Source organism: Ranitomeya variabilis, chromosome 7, assembly GCF_051348905.1.
Source record: "Ranitomeya variabilis isolate aRanVar5 chromosome 7, aRanVar5.hap1, whole genome shotgun sequence".
Taxonomy (NCBI): domain Eukaryota; kingdom Metazoa; phylum Chordata; class Amphibia; order Anura; family Dendrobatidae; genus Ranitomeya; species Ranitomeya variabilis.
The window spans coordinates 3,953,800-3,975,438 of NC_135238.1; the positions used below are offsets into that span (position 1 = coordinate 3,953,800).

At 42.5% G+C, this 21,639-nt stretch overlaps 1 protein-coding gene across 1 annotated transcript; it reads right to left on the reverse strand.

The window, feature by feature from the left end:
* Positions 1 to 206: 206 nt before the first annotated feature.
* Positions 207 to 18,147, reverse strand: LOC143785037 (uncharacterized). The gene is made up of 4 exons (XM_077273695.1): positions 17,725 to 18,147; positions 14,524 to 14,647; positions 6,921 to 6,994; positions 207 to 1,424 (listed from the first exon to the last, which is right to left on the reverse strand). Exons 1-4 carry the CDS (start codon positions 18,038 to 18,040, stop codon positions 889 to 891), a joined length of 1,050 nt encoding a protein of 349 aa, XP_077129810.1. The 5' UTR covers positions 18,041 to 18,147; the 3' UTR covers positions 207 to 888.
* Positions 18,148 to 21,639: the final 3,492 nt, after the last annotated feature.

The window sequence follows — 21,639 nt, forward strand, 5'->3', positions numbered from 1 at the left end:
TAGTGATTTTATGGAAATAATTTGCGGAACAATGGTTCGTTTTTAAGCCAATTTGGTCCAACCTTAATATTGTGTTTTCTCCGTCCAGTGAGCTGGTAATGAGATACTTGGGTCCTTATGTTCTGCTCATCCAACAGGACCCTCATATCTTCATTCTCCCCATACTCAGCCTTTCTGGACTAATCTGTGTTTAGTGAGATGAAGTCAAGAAGTCGTTCACTTTTATGAGACACGGATCCTTTTATTTTATGTGTTTCTATTCATTCACATCACCTGGTTTATATACAGTTTATATACAGTTTATCACAGTGAATCGTTTGTGTTGTGATCGGAGATTTATAGGAGATTTTCCTGTCTTTCGTTGCTACGTGAGCAGGGACTTGTCATTAGGACTACATTAATCATAGAGTAAAGATCAGTCATCATTGTGCCGACAGACGCGGCTCTGGACCATCTCTGCCGCCTCCTGTATTGGGGGCAATGGTTTACAGTCATATTACTGATTGGTAGAAAGAATACAATTCCCCAAATATGAATCATTTCAAAAACTCTGCAAATACTCTGAAGGAGCAGCAAATACCGAGAAATGTCACTTCTGAATCAGGACAGACAGATGTCCATCTTCTGGTCCGGATATTTCCTGTCTGGATCATGGATATAATGTTTGGGGTAAAGAAATCCAAAGATACTGGTTTTGTTTTTTTTCTTCTTTTTCTTCTTTGTCTTCTTTTCCTGTTTTTTTTTTTTTTGCATTTTAGAAGTGAAATAAACAAGCAGGAGATGCTGAGACCTGTTGACTCTGACTCTTGGAGAATTGTGGGAACTGGTACAGGTCTCCAGCTTCTGCTCTTGATTCTTCATGCCTGCATCATGAATTTTTTTTCCTTTTTAAAACAAGCCAAGGAATTTTTTTTTCTTTTTCTTTTCCCGTATTTCTCTCTGCTCCCTGATTTCCTCCCCTTGTCTAGCTCGATCACGGTCCCTCTCCCATTGGAGCTCTTGCTGGTGTCTCTTGAATTCCTCCTCCTGCTCTCTCTGTTCTTTCTGCCTCTGTTTCTTCATCTCCTCTTCCTGTTGCTTATGTCTCTTCTCCTGTAGAGCTTGGTCTAAGGCCTTTTTGTTTTCCATTTTTCTCTGCTGTTCCTTCATATCACACTCATGGATGTATTTAAGCACAAATTTCCTCCTCATCTTCATCTCCTCCGATGGATCTCGAGGTTGTTCCACCCGAAACTGAACATCTTTAATGACTTCACACAAGAACTTCAGGACTTCTTCATGTTTCCCTCTGGTTTTCATGTTATCTTCTCTGGTGTAATTCTCAAATGAAAAGATCCTTTCCACTCCGAGGTCCCTGAATATTCCTTCTGTTTCAGTTAGAGACCCCGCTGTCTTATGAGTGAGAACGACTATTGGGACGACTCCTGGAAGACAAGAGACACAAGGTAATATGAGATCCAGATTTGCCCTGAACTTCCTACTGCATTGCTAGTTGTGACACACTGAACATTTCACCTCCAGGAATCCGGTTGCCACAGTGGCATTGCCTCCCTCACAGGGGGTGATGTCATGCCTGGGAGCAAAGAGGGGTCCCCTTACCAGGTAACTTAAGCATACAACACGTTTCCAGACTCCAGACCAGAAGGGAGAGCTCTAACACCTGTTTTAGGGGAGCTTCCCTATAGATTCTGGCCTGGAGGCGGGGTTAGAAGAGTCAGAGTCAGTGTGAGTCTGGGGAGCAGATAGTGAAGGAGGAAGAGGCAAGTGAGGAAAACCTGGGGGATAGGAGCTGCGATTGAGCTCACTCCAGGACTGAGTGCCAAAGACCGGACACCGGAGTCCGTGGTTGTGTGGGAACTGCAGGCACAGCAACTAAACCCGGAGGGCAGGAGATTGCAGGTCTCCTGGCGCCAGCTGACGCCCTGAGGCACAGCAGCATACTAGAGCCCGGAATCACCATGAGGGAGTGACACCTGGAATAGGCTCAAGCTGCCTGCCATGTGGGGAAATGTTCTATTTCATGGACAGACTGTAAGAGGGACTTGTGGGGAGCTTAAGGCACCAAGGACCTAGGGACCAGTGCAGAGGGAAGGCCTCCAAATCCACCTGGCTAGGTGGACCCTGAAATGCTTCCAGGCTGCCCGGATCTCCATGACCATCTATCACTAGTGCCCCGGACTGCATCTGTCATTAAAGGTAAAATAAACTACAGTCTTTGTGTCCTCCGGTCCTTTTCCCACACCCTTAGTCCTGCACCCCAACATCCACGAACCCTGATAGACTGTACTAGCAGGTGCTGCACATGCTCGCAACCTGTAACGTGACCATTGGGCAGAGCGCAGCACATGAATTGTCCGTGTTTCCTACTGCGTTCTTTAGACACTATAATTGTGCACAGTACGGACTGTCCCATCACCTATCATTTTCTATGGGATAATAAACTGAGCATGCTCGGGAGAAGAGGAGCCGACATATTTCAGCCACTTATTGGCAATGAAATCAGCTTTATAATGGAGCTTTTACTCTTTATTGTCACCCTCTCGTCTTATTATGAAGTTAATCCTGACACCCGTCCTACGACTGCAGACAAGTGACCCGTGCAGGGCAGAAAGTGTCAGTCCACTATGAGACTATGACATAATCAATATTTCTTTGAGAAATCGTCATGAAAGTTTGGAAAATGGAAGTGTTGCCATTATTCTATGCCTTGTGCTCATACATGTCAGTGCCCATGTTGTAGCGTCCATGGAGATGTCTGAGCTTCTGCTGATCCTTCTGTGGATCAGGACTTAGGGTCTCACTCATCATTTCTGGGGTTTTTAAGTCGTTTTTCTTTTTTCTGTCTTATGATATTCACTGACGGTTTTATGCCAAATTCATCAATGTGGTTCATGAAATAAAAACCACCATCAGTCTCGTCTTCCTACCTCTCCTTGTGACTTCTTACTGAGAAAAGTCAAACATTTCACAAGATGTAGTGAACAATTTCTGACCTGCATAAAATCATTACAGGATAGAATTGGAGAACATTTACCACAAATTGTGGGATTTATGTTTACAAGTCGCAAATGATGAATCAGGCAAGAACCTATGGAAACCATAAACCACCCACATCCACCGACACATAGAAAATACAGTTGTGCTCAAGAGTTTACATACCCTGGCAGAATTTTTGCTTTCTTTGCCTTTTTTCAGAGAATATGAATGATAACACCAAAACTTTTCCTCCACTTATGGTCAGTGGTTGGGTGAAGCCATTTATTGTCAGACTACTGTGATTTCTCTTTATAAATCATAATGACAGCCCAAAACATCCAAATGACCCTGATCAGAAGTTCACATCCCCTGGTGATTTTGGCCTGATAACATGCACAGGTGACACACATGGGTGTGAATGGCTACTAAAGGTAACATCCTCACCTGTGACCTGTTTGCTTGTAATCAGTGTGTGCATAAAAGCTGAGTGAGTTTCTGGGATCCAGACAGACTCTTGCATCCTTCATCCAGCCACTGACGTTTCTGCATTATGAGTCATGGGGAAAGCAAAAAAATTGTCAACTGATCTACGGGAAAAGGTAGTTGAACTGTATAAAACAGGAAAGGGATACAAAAAGATATCCAAGGAATTGATAATGCCACTCAGCAGCGTTCACACTGTGATTAACAAATGGAAAATCAGGGGCTCTGTAACAACAAAACCACGGTCAGGTAGACCAACAAAAATGTCATCCACAACTGCCAGGAAAATTGTTCGGGATGCAAAGAAAAACCCACAAATATCATCCGCTTAAATACAGGACCCTCTGAAAACTAGCGGTGTGGTTGTTTCAAGATGTACTTGAAGAAAAATGGGCTGCATGGTCGAGTCGCCAGAAGAAAACCATTACTGCACAAATGCCACAAAGTATCTTGCCTATAATACGTGAAACAGCACAAAGACAAGCCTCAAAACGTCTGGAACAAGGGAATTTGGAGTGATGAGACCAAAATTGAAGTTTGGGGCCACAACCATAAACGTTACACTTGGAGAGAGGTCAACAAGGCCTATGATGAAAGGAACACCATTCCTACTGTAAAGCATGGAGGCAAATTTGCACTCAGCAGCCCAGAAGCTGCGTATGGGACGTACTTGGACGTTCCAACATGACAACGATCCAAGACACAAGGCTAAGTCGACCTGTCATTGCTTACAGCAGAACAAAGTGAAGGTTCTGGAATGGCCATCTCAGTCTCCTGACCTCAATATCATTGAGACACTCTGGGGAGATCTCAGAGCTCATTTCATGCTAGACAGCCCAGGAATTTACAGGAACTGGAGGCTTTTACCCAAGAAGAGTGGGCAGCTTTACCATCTGAGAAAATAAAGAACCTCATCCACAACTACCACAAAAGACTTCAAGCTGTCATTGATGTTAGAGGGGGCAATACACGGTATTAAGAAATGGGGGGTGTGAACTTATGATCAGGGTCATTTGGATGTTTTGGGCTGTCATTATGATTAAAAGAGAGAAAACACAGTAGTCTGACAATAAATGGCTTCACCCAACCACTGACCATGAGTGGAGGAAAAGTTTTATTATCCAAATTCTCTGAATAAGGCCAAAAAAGCAAAAATTCGCAGGAGGTGTGTAAACTTTTGAGCACATCTAAAGAAAGGCGCAAAAGATGAATCAGGCAGAAACATATGGAAACCATAAACCACTCAGAGTTGCGAAGACATAGAAAATAGATCTAAAAAAAGGCAGAAATAAAAAGTTGAATTAAGGCCAGGTGTTGCCTGTGGAATTTTGAGTGCGGATTCTGTATCTCTTGGCAGAAAATGCAGGTCAGAATCTGCGCTTTTTTATGCGGATTATGTGCGGCGGATTTACTGCGGATTCTGTGCAGATTTCATGCGTTTTTACCCCTGCATTTTCTTATAATGGAATGGGTGCAGAAACAAACAAAAGAATTGACATGCTCCACCGCTGCGGATTCCGTGCGGATTTTTCTGCACCATCTGCACAGCATTTTTACTTTCCCATTGATTTACATTGTACTATAAATCACTTGCGGTTCTGCAGCGTTTCTGCGCAGAAAAAATGCTGCGGATCTGCAGTAAATCCACAACGTGTGCACACAGCCTTAGGGTCAACAAAAAAAGTTGCAAAACACCAAAAACTTGGCGAAATAACAGGCCAAATGCAATAATGTATCGGGCCTTGGGGCTATAATGTCTATATCCACGGGTCCTTCTTGATCAGCTTTAAAGCTACTTTGTCAGGAGGATTTCACCCCACAATCTATTTATATGCCCATGTGGCTCTTACAAAGTCTAGTCCCGCGATCCGTTTACATGGTCGGTCCGTTCCTCCATTACTGAGAAATACGGAAATGAGGCTGAAGAGCTAGGGTAGATCTGAAACCTCAGTCACTCCAGCTCTATCTCCAGACCGGTGCTGCCTCCTCCTGCTTGAATGACAGCTCCTTTATCTTAAAGGAGAACCGTCATTTACATTTTTATTTCATAAATTAATAATACGCGTGAAAATATGGAACTTAGTAATTGATCTTATCAGACAAATCTGCTTCTTTCTCCACCAGGACTGATCTTTCATTCTCAAAATTCTCTATTCTAGGGTAAAATCTGTATTCAGTGCTGACAGAGTATGAAATTACTGAGATCGGAGAGTACAGGAGCTACGGATGGGATTCTGACATCGGGAAGGGCTGACGCCTGGGGGTGTCGGACGTGGCTGACGGTGGATGAAGGTCTGCACTGATCCACGTCTGATACATTGTAACAAACATTACCCACTGGATAAAAATGTCATCCCTTGTACAATCCTTTTTGTGAAAAGGGGAATAATTTCTTTGGAAATAGAACAGAGAAAAGCTCAAACTCCAGAGGTTGACCTGTGAGCGTCTTCCTCACCAAGCGTGCGTGGCGCAGACACTTTACTTGTGCACACTGGTTAGATTTTACATCCGAACACCACCACAATACAGTGTCGTCCTGCAGGGGCCGGCTTTTGTATGGGCACCTACCAAGCATTCCTTATTATATTACTTATGAAGAGGGCTGCATTTTGTTAAATAAAACAATAGAAGACAGGGTAAATAAAGTAGACATTGTAGGAATGCTGGCGAGGTCAGGGATAAACCAGCGGCTCTGCAGGGTTTGATTAGAGGCACCTGCCCAGTTTATCTAGAACCAGGGAATAAGGTCGTTTAGTGTCAGTCTGTCGGGGAATGCGGAGCAGTGAATGTGGCTTGTGTCTGGGAGGAAGAAACGTCCTCTGGTGTCGGCAGAAGCTGAGAGCGAGGACTGTGATCTGGTGATCTGGTCAGGTGAGCCGCACGGACTGTGATCTGGTGATCTGGTTCTGTGACCTTTGTGCCCAGAAGAGGCTGTTTTTTTTATCCCTTATAAAAGCAATTCATCTGCAGGTTTGGGCCAAGTGGCATTAACCGTGTGAACGCTGCCGACTGCTGAGGGTGAATCCCTTCATTGTTTAATCCCATGTGTCTACTTTTGCACAGCTCTGCTACTTGCCCAATCTGACAACACAACATGCCAACCCTCTGCAGCGCCCTATTGCCACATTTTTATTTCTGCACTTGCAACTCCCTACGTAGCATTTCTTGTTATGTCTCCTTTGGAAAGGCTCGAATAGTAGGGTTCGAAGAGATTGTCAAAAGTTAATGGTAGGGTGTGCAAAATGTGTAGCAAAAGGAAAGATTGTAATGGGTGGGGAAGGGTTAAAGAAAACATCACAATTAATGATGCGGGTGCTGCTGGCAGCAGAATCACCACCATGATACCCGTCACAAGCAGGAGGCAGTGGATAGAACTGGACATACACCTGCATAGGGGAATAAGGTCCTGGAGATTGTTACATTGTACAGAAATTACACAAGAATATTCAGATGTATAATACCTGTCAGCGTCTTTGCAGAGTCTAGTAAGGCTTTTAGTTCTCCCCTTTCTTCTTTTGGGATTCCTTTTCTGACGCTAAAAAGAATAAAAACAATTAAAAAACAACCTGAAAATAAACACAAAATAGGAGAAAAAGGAGAGTATCAAAGTAACAACAACCTGGTGATTCCACAATAAAAGAAAGAAGCAAAAACATGAAATTATTGTATATTCACCCAATGACCCATTGACAAGGAACAATAATACAGTAGTTACCAATCACTAATCCAAATATATCAAGGTATCTAATATCCTCTGAGCACAGAAATTGCTACCTATATGTTCAGGAAGATAAGTACTATAATCCTGGCCCCTACTAGTGATGAGCGGGCGTGCTCACCAACTGATCGAGCTTCAGGGTGCTCAATACATCTAGAATCACCACTGCTCGAGTCCCCGTCCCTCTTTTTTATGGATTTTAGACAACCAATAAACTTGTGGGGATTGTCTGCCATACACAGTAATGCCAAAGCCATAGCTGATCACTAACCTATAGATTAAAAAAAACTTTTACAATACTGCTCCTATGTACAAGAATATAACTACTATAATACTGCCCCTATGGACAAGAATATAACTACTATAATACTGCCACTATGTACAAGAATATAACTACTATAATACTGACCCTATGTACAAGAATATAACTACTATAATACTGCTCCTATGTACAAGAATATAACTACTATAATACTGCCCCTATGTACAAGAATATAACTACTATAATACTGCCCCTATGTACAAGAATATAACTACTATAATACTGCCCCTATGTACAAGAATATAACTACTATAATACTGCCCCTGTGTACAATAATATAACTACTATAATACTGCCCCTATGTACAAGAATATAACTACTATAATACTGCCCCTATGTACAAGAATATAACTACTATAATACTGCCCCTATGTACAAGAATATAACTACTATAATACTGCCCTCTATATACAAGAATATAACTAATATAATACTGCTCCTATGTACAAGAATATAACTACTATAATACTGCCCCTATGTACAAGAATATAACTACTATAATACTGCCCCTATGTACAGGAATATAACTACTATAATACTGCCCTCTATATACAAGAATATAACTACTATAATACTGCTCCTATGTACAAGAATATAACTACTATAATACTGCCCCTATGTACAAGAATATAACTACTATAATACTGCCCCTATGTACAGGAATATAACTACTATAATACTGCCCTCTATATACAAGAATATAACTACTATAATACTGCTCCTATGTACAAGAATATAACTACTATAATACTGCCCTCTATATACAAGAATATAACTAATATAATACTGCTCCTATGTACAAGAATATAACTACTATAATACTGTTCCTATGTACAAGAATATAACTACTATAATACTGCCCCTATGTACAAGAATATAACTACTATAATACTGCTCCTATGTACAAGAATATAACTACTATAATACTGCCCCTATGTACAAGAATATAACTACTATAATACTGCCCCTATGTACAAGAATATAACTACTATAATACTGCCCTCTATATACAAGAATATAACTACTATAATACTGCTCCTATGTACAAGAATATAACTACTATAATACTGCCCTCTATATACAAGAATATAACTAATATAATACTGCTCCTATGTACAAGAATATAACTACTATAATACTGCTCCTATGTACAAGAATATAACTACTATAATACTGCCCCTATGTACAAGAATATAACTACTATAATACTGCTCCTATGTACAAGAATATAACTACTATAATACTGCCCCCTATGTACAAGAATATAACTACTATAATACTGCTCCTATGTACAAGAATATAACTACTATAATACTGCTCCTATGTACAAGAATATAACTACTATAATACTGCTCCTATGTACAAGAATATAACTACTATAATACTGCTCCTATGTACAAGAATATAGCTACTATAATACTGCCCTATGTACAAGAATATAACTACTATAATACTGCCCCTATATACAAGAATATAACAACTATAATACTGCCCCTATGTACAAAAATATAACTACTATAATACTGCTCCTATGTACAAGATTATAACAACTATAACACTGCTCCTATGTACAAGAATATAACTACTATAATACTGCTCCTATGTACAAGAATATAGCTACTATAATACTGCTCCTATGTACAAGAATATAACTACTATAATACTGCCCCCTATGTACAAGAATATAACTACTATAATACTGCTCCTATGTACAAGAATATAACTACTATAATACTGCTCCTATGTACAAGAATATAACTACTATAATACTGCTCCTATGTACAAGAATATAACTACTATAATACTGCCCCTATGTACAAGAATATAACTACTATAATACTGCTCCTATGTACAAGAATATAACTACTATAATACTGCCCCCTATGTACAAGAATATAACTACAATAATACTGCCCCTATGTACAAGAATATAACTACTATAATACTGCCCCCTATGTACAAGAATATAACTACTATAATACTGCCCCTATGTACAAGAATAGAACTACTATAATACTGCCCCCTATGTACAAGAATATAACTACTATAATACTGCCCCCTATGTACAAGAATATAACTACAATAATACTGCCCCTATGTACAAGAATATAACTACTATAATACTGCCCCCTATGTACAAGAATATAACTACTATAATACTGCCCCTATGTACAAGAATATAACTACTATAATACTACCCTATGTACAAGAATATAGCTACTATAATACTGCCCCTACATACAAGAATATAACTACTATAATACTGCCCCTATGTACAAGAATATAACTACTATAATACTGCTCCTATGTACAGAATATAACTACTATAATACTGCTCCTATGTACAAGAATATAACTACAATAATACTGCCCCTATGTACAAGAATATAACTACTATAATACTGCCCCCTATGTACAAGAATATAACTACTATAATACTGCCCCTATGTACAAGAATATAACTACTATAATACTGCTCCTATGTACAAGAATATAACTACTATAATACTACCCTATGTACAAGAATATAGCTACTATAATACTGCTCCTATGTACAAGAATATAACTACTATAATACTACCCTATGTACAAGAATATAACTACTATAATACTACCCTATGTACAAGAATATAGCTACTATAATACTGCCCTATATACAAGAATATAGCTACTATAATACTGCACCTATATACAAGAATATAACTACTATAATACTGCCCCTATATACAAGAATATAACTATTATAATATTGCCCCTATGTACAAGAATATAACTACTATAATACTGCTCCTATGTACAAGAATATAACTACTATAATACTGCTCCTATATACAAGAATATAGCTACTATAATACTGCTCCCTATGTACAAGAATATAACTACTATAATACTGCTCCTATATACAAGAATATAGCTACTATAATACTGCTCCTATATACAAGAATATAGCTACTATAATACTGCTCCTATGTACAAGAATATAACTACTATAATACTGCCCCTATGTACAAGAATATAACTACTATAATACTGCCCCCTATGTACAAGAATATAACTACTATAATACTGCCCCTATGTACAAGAATATAACTACTATAATACTGCTCATATGCTGGAAGGGCTTGCCAATGACAGTAATGTCGGTACCATCTTTGCTGTGTCATTACTGTGATTGGCTGGCCTTCCAGTGTCTTAGAGAATTTTTAAAAACTGCTGCCACCATCTTGTGCACATTGCAGCCAGAAGCGGCATAGGGAGTGTGTAGTTTTAGAGGAGGTTATTTTTTCTAGAAAGCTCTTTTAAGAGCTGAAGATTGTGAAGAGATTAATTATTTGTTAGGTTGTGATTTAAGTAGGGAGAGATTTAATAGGAGGGAGGGTGAAAGTCAGGCACCTGGGTGTTCTCATCATTGCAGGTACATGCTGCCGATCTCTGATATTCTCCACTGTGTTGTATAGCAGTTAGTATTAAGAATAGACTGTGGTATTAGGGTGAAATAGGGCGGGTTTCATGCACAACTAAACTATAAAAATCAGCTATTTGTAGAGGGAAATAATATTAGGTAGTAACAGGGCTACATAATATTCCTGTCTAGCAGCCTACTTTTTTTGTTTTTTTATTGCAATATAACATTCCTCCTTGCCAGCATATAGTAACATGTATTCCTTAATCTAATTGCTAAATAATATTCCTCATCTATTGCTTAAATGCCTAATATATGTCTAGCAGTTGTGCGACTGGGGTAATACCTGTTGAGCTACGAAAACGTCACTATTTACCAGTAATGTCTCTAAGTAACTGTTCATGTTCCTATGTAATTTGTCAGGCCTCAACGTGCACCAGTAGAGAGGGTCATGAGGAGGTGGAGTGCAGTGATACCCAAACATTTGAGCACCCACGGGCAGGAGAAAGCCACGTTGGGGAAGGTCAATTTATGTCTGAAGAGGTGGAGGATAATCGGGGGGCACAGTTGCCATCAGGTCAGCCTCAAATCGCAGCTCAGAAGGAGGATCAGATTGAGGAACTGGAAGATGATGTGGTTGATGATGAGGTCACTGATCTGACTGGTGGCACGCCTAGCGAGTACAGCAGTGCTGAGAGGGATGGATCCATAGCAAGAAAGCAGGCAAGAAGAGGTAGTGGTTTGCCAAAGGTAGAACTCGGTCAACTGTTCCACAGAGCTCCCACTCGGCTAGATAACAGGCCAAGGGTGCGTTGTTCCCCTGTATAGAAATTTTTTCTGAAAGTCCTTCAGACAAAACAACTGGAATTTGCAGCATCTGCCAAACCAAGCTAAGAAGAGGCAAGAACACTGCCAACCTGAGCACCACCAGCATGCAGAAGCAGATGGCAGATAAGCACCCCAGTAGGTGTGCGGAACGCCTGAGTACCAAATCTGTATCTGAGGGTCAAACCACTGCCCCTTATCCTGTCTTATGTCTTTCCCAATCTTCTGCTCAGGAAGGAGGTGCTGAGGCCTCCAGTCCACAACCTGCAGTTGCACAGACACAGCAGTCAGCAACCACGTCCAGTTCATTGTCCCAGCGCAGCGTTCAGTTGTCCCTTCTCAGCATATATGTCTTTTCATGAATTGTTAGTTAGATAGGGCATACAGATTCGTTAGCACTTTGCATTGTCCGGTGCTGGACAAAGACCATTGCTGACTTTTCCAGGATCCCAAATGAGACTTCTGTCTCTTTATGAAGCTGTTGCTTCTCTTACATTTTCTAAATTTGGGTCCTTAAAAATAGTGGTGGGGAATGGGCCAGTTTCTGTACATTTTAAGCAGGTCTAAGAGACTGGGCTAATCCGCTCCTCAGACTTATTCAGGTCGCAGCCTTACACATATTGGAACATGGTCGTTGCCACGCTGAGGCCTTTACCTGAGCTCTGCAGCACTGCCTGTCACCTGAGTAATACACTCCACAGACCTCGTTACTCTCTGGGACAGATCCTGGAATTACTCCATTGTTGCTCAAAACCATGTAAAGATCCATTCTGCCTGGTTGGGGAGTTTCCAGAAGAAGTGCTTGGTCTTGTGCAGATTGGTCAATGGCGTCCTGGCTCTTTCCCTTGAGGAGGCGGCTTCCAAGTAAGATGAGGCTTGTACAAGTTCCTGACATGGGTTTCAGGCTGACAGACTGACTACAATACCGGCCCTCGCTTGTAACACTGGATTCAGAAAGGAATTCTAATGCTTTTGGTGTCTGGTAGAATCCAGCTTCCTGACATTGATCATACAGCTCCACCAACTCCTGTATTATATTCACCTTACAGCAGCTTCACCCGCTAGGACAGTGGCTCCATTGGGATCCGGTGGCCAAAATGATCTGCGGAGCTCAGAAAACGCAGGTTTCACAGCACCTGGTGGCCCTCTGAAAGTGTGAAGCGAGGGCCACATAATGACATGGCGGTGGACATGGTGGTGGTGGTGGCAGGCGAAGCCCAAAATTCAGTGGGCCTGTTTTATCTGGCATTGTAAAGGGATGGGAAACATGTATTCTACTATCTGGTAACCTTGTGGCATGAGAGAGGGACCCCTTGAATGTAGGAGTGAGACCCCTCACAAATGTTAAAGGAAAAACTAAAGCCAAAACGCTCCGTGTGAACATAAGCTGAAGGGGAGGTATAAGGTGTTGGTTTACTTAGCGTTATATACATGTAATTATAAAGGAAATAATGTTTCTTATCATTTTTCCCTATATAAAAAGATGTAAGTTTGGTTTGGTAGGTCTTCTTATAAATCTGACAAACCGATGCAATAGTCTGACCACATTATTCCCAGATCCCATATGTGGGTCAGAAAGGCTTGCGGCATCTTCTCCATGCTCTGCACATTTAGCTTTAGCTCTTTCCATCCATTTCAGCTTTTTTCTCCGGCCCTCAGACCTGTTTGTTGGGTCCAGCAGAAAAATATTCGGCTTTCCCTTTGGATTTGTTATTCGGTACCAATACACGGATATTGGAAATTATTTGTGCCGATTTTCCCGAATCCGAGTATTTCACCTTTCGCTCATCACTAGAAGTAACTCTTCTGGTTTTCAAATGAATGATCTCAGACATTTCGGAGCTGAAGTCCAGTTATGGATATTGTTTTTTGTGACCGGTATCGGTCCTACAGCTATGGGAGGAATATTGCTGGCAATGTGATAAGGTGGTGAATGTAACATAATTACTTGCAGCACTATGTGGCCTGTCCATCACCCCCTAGTAATTATCAGCTGGCTTTATAAGTGGTCCATTCTCAAAGGAGAGCTTCTTCCCATGAAGACCAGGGCCATTCCTGCAACCACAGGTTTAGTCATTCTCCTGTGTTATTCCTTTTATTTTATGTAATTGTACATATTGTATTGTTTGTTCCCATTTTGTATCAGCTTTTTATATTTTTCAAGCACTGCCTACTTTTCAGATGAAATATATAAAATGTAATGGCTTCTTTTCTCTTGCTCTATAAACTGGTGTCCAATGGGCCTGTATAAACGATTGATGGTGGCAGCGAGTTCTTGGGTTATTGCGAAGCTACCAGGGACCTTACCAGAGTGGGTATATAATACAGTATATAACCATTTGTGTCAACTTCTGTGCATGTTATCAGGCCACAAACACCAGGGGATGTGAACTTTTGATCAGGGTCAGTGGATGTTTTGGGTTGTCATTATGATTTATAAAGAGAAAACACAGTAGTCTGACAGTAAATGGCTTCACCCAACCACTAACCATGAGTGAGGAAACGTTTTGGTGTTATCATCAATTCTCTGCAAAAAGGCCAAGAAAGCAAAAATTCTGCCAGGGAATGTAAACTTCTGAGCCTGACTGTATATGCGTGTATATATATATTCCATGCGAGAGCAGCCACAGCCTCGTCAATTGATCGTCAGTCAATAGAGTAATTGTCCTGACGATTGTAGGTAGCAGAGTGCTGGTTTGCGACACCTCGGTAACAGCAGGGGGTATCTGTGGGATCCCCTGGCTGTTTAGTGTGACAGTATTGAGCCCATGTGTTGGCGTCTGGTCTTTTACTCACCTGTGCACAAATACTGGGAAGACGAAATCTGAGGATTTGACCAGTTTCTCAGCTTTGACCATTTTTTCTGTAAGTCCGAATCCCTCTCCCCATTCCACTCTTGTACCAATAGGCAGCAGGTTACCTGGAGGAGATATATATATTGTAAATCTGAACACATAACCATCATCTGCATTCCGTGGACAGTCAAACTGGGAGGTGGTAAGAAGATGGGGATCATGGGAACATTGTTTCTCTTGTACTGAATTTGCTTAACTTTTGCAATAAGCAAATTACATTCCTGTCCACGTTCAGTGGTCTCATCGAGGCTTGTGTCCAAACACCTGCAAAACGGGATTTGGCGTATGCACCAACAGTCATAGACTGTAATGATGCCGACATAGTCAGCCTGTGCTCTGTTCATCATTTTCAGGCACATGTCCCTACTGGAGGAGGACACTCAGACGTCATAGACTGCCTCCAGTAGGGACACACGCCCATAATGATGCCAACATAGTCAGCCTGTGCTCTGTTCATCATTTTCAGGCACATGTCCCTACTGGAGGAGGACACTCAGACGTCGTAGTCTGCCTCCAGCAGGGACACACGCCCATAATGATGCCGACATAGTCAGCCTGTTCTCTGTTAATCATTTTCAGGCACATGTCCCTACTGGAGGAGGACACTCAGACGTCGTAGACTGCCTCCAGTAGGGACACACGCCCATAATGATGCTGACATAGTCAGCCTGTGCTCTGTTCATCATTTTCAGGCACATGTCCCTACTGGAGGAGGACACTCAGACGTCGTAGACTGCCTCCAGTAGGGACACACGCCCATAATGATGCCGACATAGTCAGCCTGTGCTCTGTTCATCATTTTCAGGCACATGTCCCTACTGGAGGAGGACACTCAGACGTCGTAGACTGCCTCCAGTAGGGACACACGCCCATAATGATGCCGACATAGTCAGCCTGTGCTCTGTTCATCATTTTCAGGCACATGTCCCTACTGGAGGAGGACACTCAGACGTCGTAGACTGCCTCCAGTAGGGACACACGCCCATAATGATGCCGACATAGTCAGCCTGTGCTCTGTTCATCATTTTCAGGCACATGTCCCTACTGGAGGCGGACACTCAGACGTTGTAGACTGCCTCCAGTAGGCGCACACGCCCATAATGATGCTGACATAGTCAGCCTGTGCTCTGTTCATCATTTTCAGGTGTATGTCCCTACTGGAGGCGGACACTCAGACGTTGTAGACTGCCTCCAGTAGGCGCACACACCCATAATGATGCTGACATAGTCAGCCTGTGCTCTGTTCATCATTTTCAGGTGTATGTCCATATTGGAGGCGGACACTCAGACGTCGTAGACTGCCTCTAGTAGGGACACATGCCCATAATGATGCCAACATAGTCAGCCTGTGCTCTGTTCATCATTTTCAGGTGTATGTCCCTACTGGAGGCGGACACTCAGACGTCATAGACTGCCTCCAGTAGGCGCACATGCCCATAATGATGCCGCAAAACCCCCGGTGGAGGGCCAAGATGGGGATGATCTGTGCTCATCTGACACCGCCCTTTGTTTTCGCACTCAGGAAGCGCTCAGTCATTATCTTCTCTGTCTGAGAGAAAACATGATTATTGTGTCCAGTATCCAGCAAGTAGCAACATCAAAGATAAACGCTGCTTCACCCTGGACTTGTGAGAAGTCTGTGGCTGCCGGCAGTATTGGGGCTCAGGAAGGAGCCTCAGCATTATGGCTTGGCGGTACCTTGGCTGCTTTATTTCTCCTCCACACTGCACTCCATGGTGACATTATCCCTTCTTCACAGCTGCCCACTAATGCATCCTCTTGGCATGATGTAAGACGTGTGCCGGACGAGCCAAGGCAGCAGTTTGGGTGGCGATGAGGCTGAGTGCCATGCACAGAGTTAGGTGTGGACCTCCTGTGATCATTTTCACAGTGCAGGGGGCTGCTATATGTACCTTTATCAGGGCAGGGTGAAATCAGAATGGCTGTCTGCTTTCACCAATAAACCAATCAATGACCATGGCCGCCAGGGGCAAACAAAGGTCTCCAGCTTTGCCGTGAGTTTGTGCCTATTACTCTACATTGGCAGGACCAGATAGTTTGCTTGTCCAAGGCGACATTATGGAAGTGATCAAGCTATTGTTGGTTTCCCTAGAGAAGGCGGGAGGCAAAAAATACCTTTATTAAAGCTTAAACACTTACCATTGAAAGGATCCTTTTTTTTTCTTCCTGTAAATTATATACCCCAAAATAATACCAATAAAAGCTTCAAGCCATCCCACAAAAGCCGGTAATCCCTCATACTGCTGTAGATGAAAAAATAAAAGTTACAGATCTGAGAATGGGGCATCACAAATATGACTTTTATTAGCCATAAAATGTGTCCTATTGTGTAAGAGTACTGGCATGTTAGACCATAGACTTACTCTGTATTACCGATGTGAAGACTTGAGTTACACCGAGTCAGTGTTGCTCACGTGTCCTGTCATTGAGGCAGGGACAGATGATTCACATCTACTCTTCTTCTCCGTGTGCTTTCCGCAGTCCTGCATGCTGCCCGATTGCCTACTCATCTCTGCTGTTCCTGTGTGCTATCGCACTACTACATCGAGGCCCTGACGGCACATTTGGCCCTGGTGCATCTAGCACCGCTCGACCTGCCCTACTCCATATCCAATTCTACTGGATTTCACTGTTCTATGTAGCATCCAGTTGTCCTGCTCTGCTGCATCAATGCCTCCAGTCCGTGCTGCTCATCCTGAACTATGACTTGGCAAATTCACATCAAAAGTTGAGCCTAGGCTTCATGTGATGTCACAAGGCCGAGATGCCAAAGTCATGACACACTCATGGCATGAAGAAGACAGGTGGTCTGTGGGCAGTTTGGAATATTGGAGTGACCATGTGGGGACCTGCCTGGACATGTTTAGGGCTCGAAAGAGACAAGTATTCATTTTTGATAAATTTTATACCCTTCCCAGCACTTTTGAATGCACCAAAATTGCAGCCATTTTGCTTGACTTGTAGGAATCGCAATAAAGTGTGATTCTGACTAATTCACATTTCTGGTGATATTTCAGGCAAATGTTATTAACTTCAAAGCGATTTACTCCACTCTATCAGAATTAGTTTCATTCTCTCCCGATACTCCCTATCCTACTGACCCTGACCCCTCAGTACTCACCCAGCTGAGCAAAGATGACTCCTGATTCTTTGTCTTGCAATGTGCTGCAGCCTCTGTTATCCACCAGGGTGAGGTTCTCGGTCAGCTCATATGGGATTCTGTCTGTAGTCGTTCCTCCATCTGCGCCCCTTGCCTTTGCCCAGTTCTCGTACTCACAATCTCTCCAGACGCAGATGCAGGTATTAATGAACGACGACTTCCCGTGACCTAAGAGGCCAAAGAGTTGGATGAGGATGCGTTTGAAGCCTTGGTTTCCCTTCTTACATTTATCAAAACTGAAGTTCTTAATAAAACGTCTCATCTCATCGCTGTCCATGTCTTCTCCTCAGGTCGCTCTTTTCTTTGTGACTGGAAGGACAGAAAGGCGGCAAAGTCCCTTCTTCTATAACATTCCCAGAAGTTATCTTCCTGCTTCTTCAGCGTGGACTCTAGTCACAAGCACAATAAATGTTAAGACTTCCTCATACCTCATATCTTCACAACTCCTTCTCTAATCTGTGGTCTGGATTGTAAACTCATAAGGACCAGGGCAAACACTGTATATATGAAATTCCCCCATTATAAAGCACTGCAGAACAAGAACATCACTGTGAAGAGACATTCCTACCATAAAGCGCCTGCCTGCAGTGAAGACACCGGGCAGATTTACTAATCCAGACTGTGGAAGCTGAGACCAGGCGTCCCGTTGATGACTCTGCTGGACGATGAATATTCCGCATCTCGTTAGACATCTTAGACACTTCATCTCACCACATATTCATTTATTTACTTTGAACCAATATATTGGGGCATAACAGTTAATTAATCGAGAAATATTATTGAAAAAACAATAACAAACGATAAGATTATCTCACAATAACAATATTCACCTGTGTTCATCCGTGTTCTTCACCTCCATACAAAGGATCTGAATCTCATCATCCTGATTATCCATCATTGGCACAGAGCAGAGGCGTAGTGGTCCAATGATGACAACCCAGAAGTCATCTTACAAATTAAAAATATAATTTTACTCTCATGAGCGTTTAGCCCACCACATATCACATGGTCCAATGCAGCTAATCAGGGGGACAATCACAGCCAGGATAACAAATGAGGACTGGCCAAACATTGCCATTTTGTGCTATTACAGTTTATGGATAGATGTCAGAGCGCACTGCTCATTCCACATATTGGGAGGAAAAGGCCAAAATGTGATTCTATTGCACTTCTGCACTAGTAAAGAACATTGAAGATGGGAGTGGTAATCAGTGATTCAAGTGATAAGGAAGTGCTGGATCTGTAGAGTCAGTGTGACTGTGAATAGGGAAGTGTTGGATCTGTAGAGTCAGTGTGACTGTGAATAGGGAAGTGCTGGATCTGTAGAGTCAGTGTGACTGTGAATAGGGAAGTGCTGGATCTGTAGAGTCATTGTGACTGTGAATAGGGAGATGTTGGAGCTGCAGAATTAGGAAAAAATCCAGAAAAAAATCACATTGTATGATTTTTACATAATTAATTTGCATTTTATTATATGAAATAATTAAAAAATACCTGTCCACACAATCAATCATACTCCAACCTCTCCACCATGGCCAAGACCAAAGAGCTGTCTAAGGACACCAGGGACAAAACTGTAGACCTACACATGGCTGGGATGGGCTGCAGGACAATAGGCAAGCAGCTTGGGGAGAAGACACCTGTTGCACAATTATTAGAAAATGGAAGAAATACAAGATGACTGTGAATCTTCCTCAGTCTGGGGCTCAATGCAAGATCTCGCTTTGTGGGGTAAGGATGAGTCTGAGAAAGGTCCGGAATCAGCCCAGAACTACACAGGAGGGCCTGGTCAATGACCTGAAGAGAGCTGGGACCACAGTCTCAAACATTACCGTTAGTAACACACTACGCCATCATGGATTAACATCCTGCAGGGCACACAAGGTCCCCTGCTCACGAGTGCACATGTCCAGGCCTGTTTGAAGTTCACCAATGACCATCTGGATGATCCAGAGAAGGCATGGAAGAAGGTCATGTGGTCACATGGGACCAAAATAGAACTTTTGATATCCAATCCACTTGCTGCGTTTGGAGGAAGAAGGAGGAGTACAACTGTTGTGAATTCCGTTCTTGGGCTCCCTCCTGTGGTTATGAATGGTACTTTTGTGAGTTCTGCCCTTGGGATCCCTCTGGTGGTTTCGAGTGGAACTGCTGCTCCTTGAGTTTAGCTGTAGCAGCTGCTTTCACTAATCGGCTCCCCTGGCCTTGCTATTTAACTTGGCTCTGGTCTGTAGTTCATGCCAGCTGTCAATGTTCTCTGGGTTGGATTCAGATCTCTCCTTGGATTTCTCTGATGGCCTGTCCATTTCAGCATAAGATAAGTTCTTGCTAGTTCTTTGGTTGTTCCTTTGCTTTGGACTTTTCTGCTCAGTTTAAATTATGTTTCTTTTTGTCCAGCTTGTCATTATGAAATATTCAGGCTAGCTGGAAGCTCTGGGGAAGCAGATTTGCCCCTCGACATAGTGAGTCGGTGTGGAGCTCATTTTTGTAAACTCTGCGTGGATTTTTAGTTTTTAATACTGACCGCACAGTATCCTTTTCTATTTCTGTCTATCTAGATAGTATTGGCCTCCTTTGCTAAAATCTGTTTTCATTTCTGTGTGTGTCATTTCCCTCTCCACTCACAGTCAATATTTGTGGGGGGCTATCTTTCCTTTTGGGAATTTCTCTGAGGCAAGATAGTTTTCTGTTTCCATCTTTAGGGGTAGTTAGTTCTTAGGCTGTGACGAGGTGTCTAGGGAGAGTCAGGAACACTCCACGGCTATTTCTAGTGTTGGTGTTAGGAGTAGGAACTGCGGTCAGTAAAGCTACCACCTCCTCAGAGCTTGTCCCATGATTCATTTTACCCACCAGGTCATATCAGTGCTGCTCCGTAACCACCAGGTCATAACATACAACCTCAAGAACACTGTCCCAAATGTGAAGCATCTTGGGGGAAACATCATACTTTGGGGGTGCTTTTCTGCAAAGGGGACAGGACTGCACCGTAATGAAGGGAGGATGGATGGGGTCGTGTACCCTGAACTTTTAGCTAACAACCACCTGCCCTCAATAAGGGTACGTTCCCACAATCAGTAACCACTGTGGGTTGGACACTTCATACATCAGAAGCATCCAACCCACAGTGGCCAGATGTTACAGCATAGTGGATGGAGACGCACATGCGGCGTGTCTTTCAAGACTGCAGCATATCTATCTTGCGGAGACACGAGCCTCCGCAAGATAAATATCACCAGTGCAATGTGTTGGATGCAGTGAATCCGCACGGTTCAGTGAACTCATGTGGAATCACCTGCATTCAATAGCCAGCAGTGGACATGTGCTGCATCCAAAACGCTGCCTGTTCCTGAACATGTAGACATACCCTAAGAGCATTGAAGATGGGTCATGGCTGGGTCTTCCAGCATGACATTGACCTGAAACGCACAGCCGGGACAACTAAGGCTCTGTAAGAAGCATGTCAAGGTCCTGGAGTTGATAGGAAGGATCGGATAATCTTCCACTGCAACAAACTGATGCATTTTAGCAAACAGACGCACGGACTGAACCACAGATTCAATTGTGCCTAGACTTTATTCTTTCTCAGCCATGATCCCATGGATTTTTGATCATCAGAATGGACCAGTAGCAGGAACTGGCCCAATGTATTCTCAGAGATGGTGTTCAGTGCGGCCAATGGCTTTGTCACATCCAAGCGGACCAGGATATCTGCTTGAACAATCAAACAGGAAAAAGGGCGATGATTCCCAGGTGCTGCCACAAGGGTGTATACCTGATGTTCAGAATGCATTGTGTGAATGAATAATGATCCAGAGAACATACGCCCTTCTCTTCACTATGCGGGAATCATCGCTCTTTTTCCTGTTTGGTTTGAAT

What these genes read in the sequence shown, in the direction of transcription:
- LOC143785037 (XM_077273695.1), bottom strand. Translation starts at nt 18,040, where the DNA reads ATGGACAGCGATGAGATGAGACGTTTTATTAAGAACTTCAGTTTTGAT. An exon ending in AGTCATCTTTGCTCAGCTGG is followed by an intron (nt 14,648 to 17,724) that starts GTGAGTACTGAG and finishes TATCTCCTCCAG; the next exon opens with GTAACCTGCTGCCTATTGGT. An exon ending in CTCTGCAAAGACGCTGACAG is followed by an intron (nt 1,425 to 6,920) that starts GTATTATACATC and finishes CTTGTCTTCCAG; the next exon opens with GAGTCGTCCCAATAGTCGTT.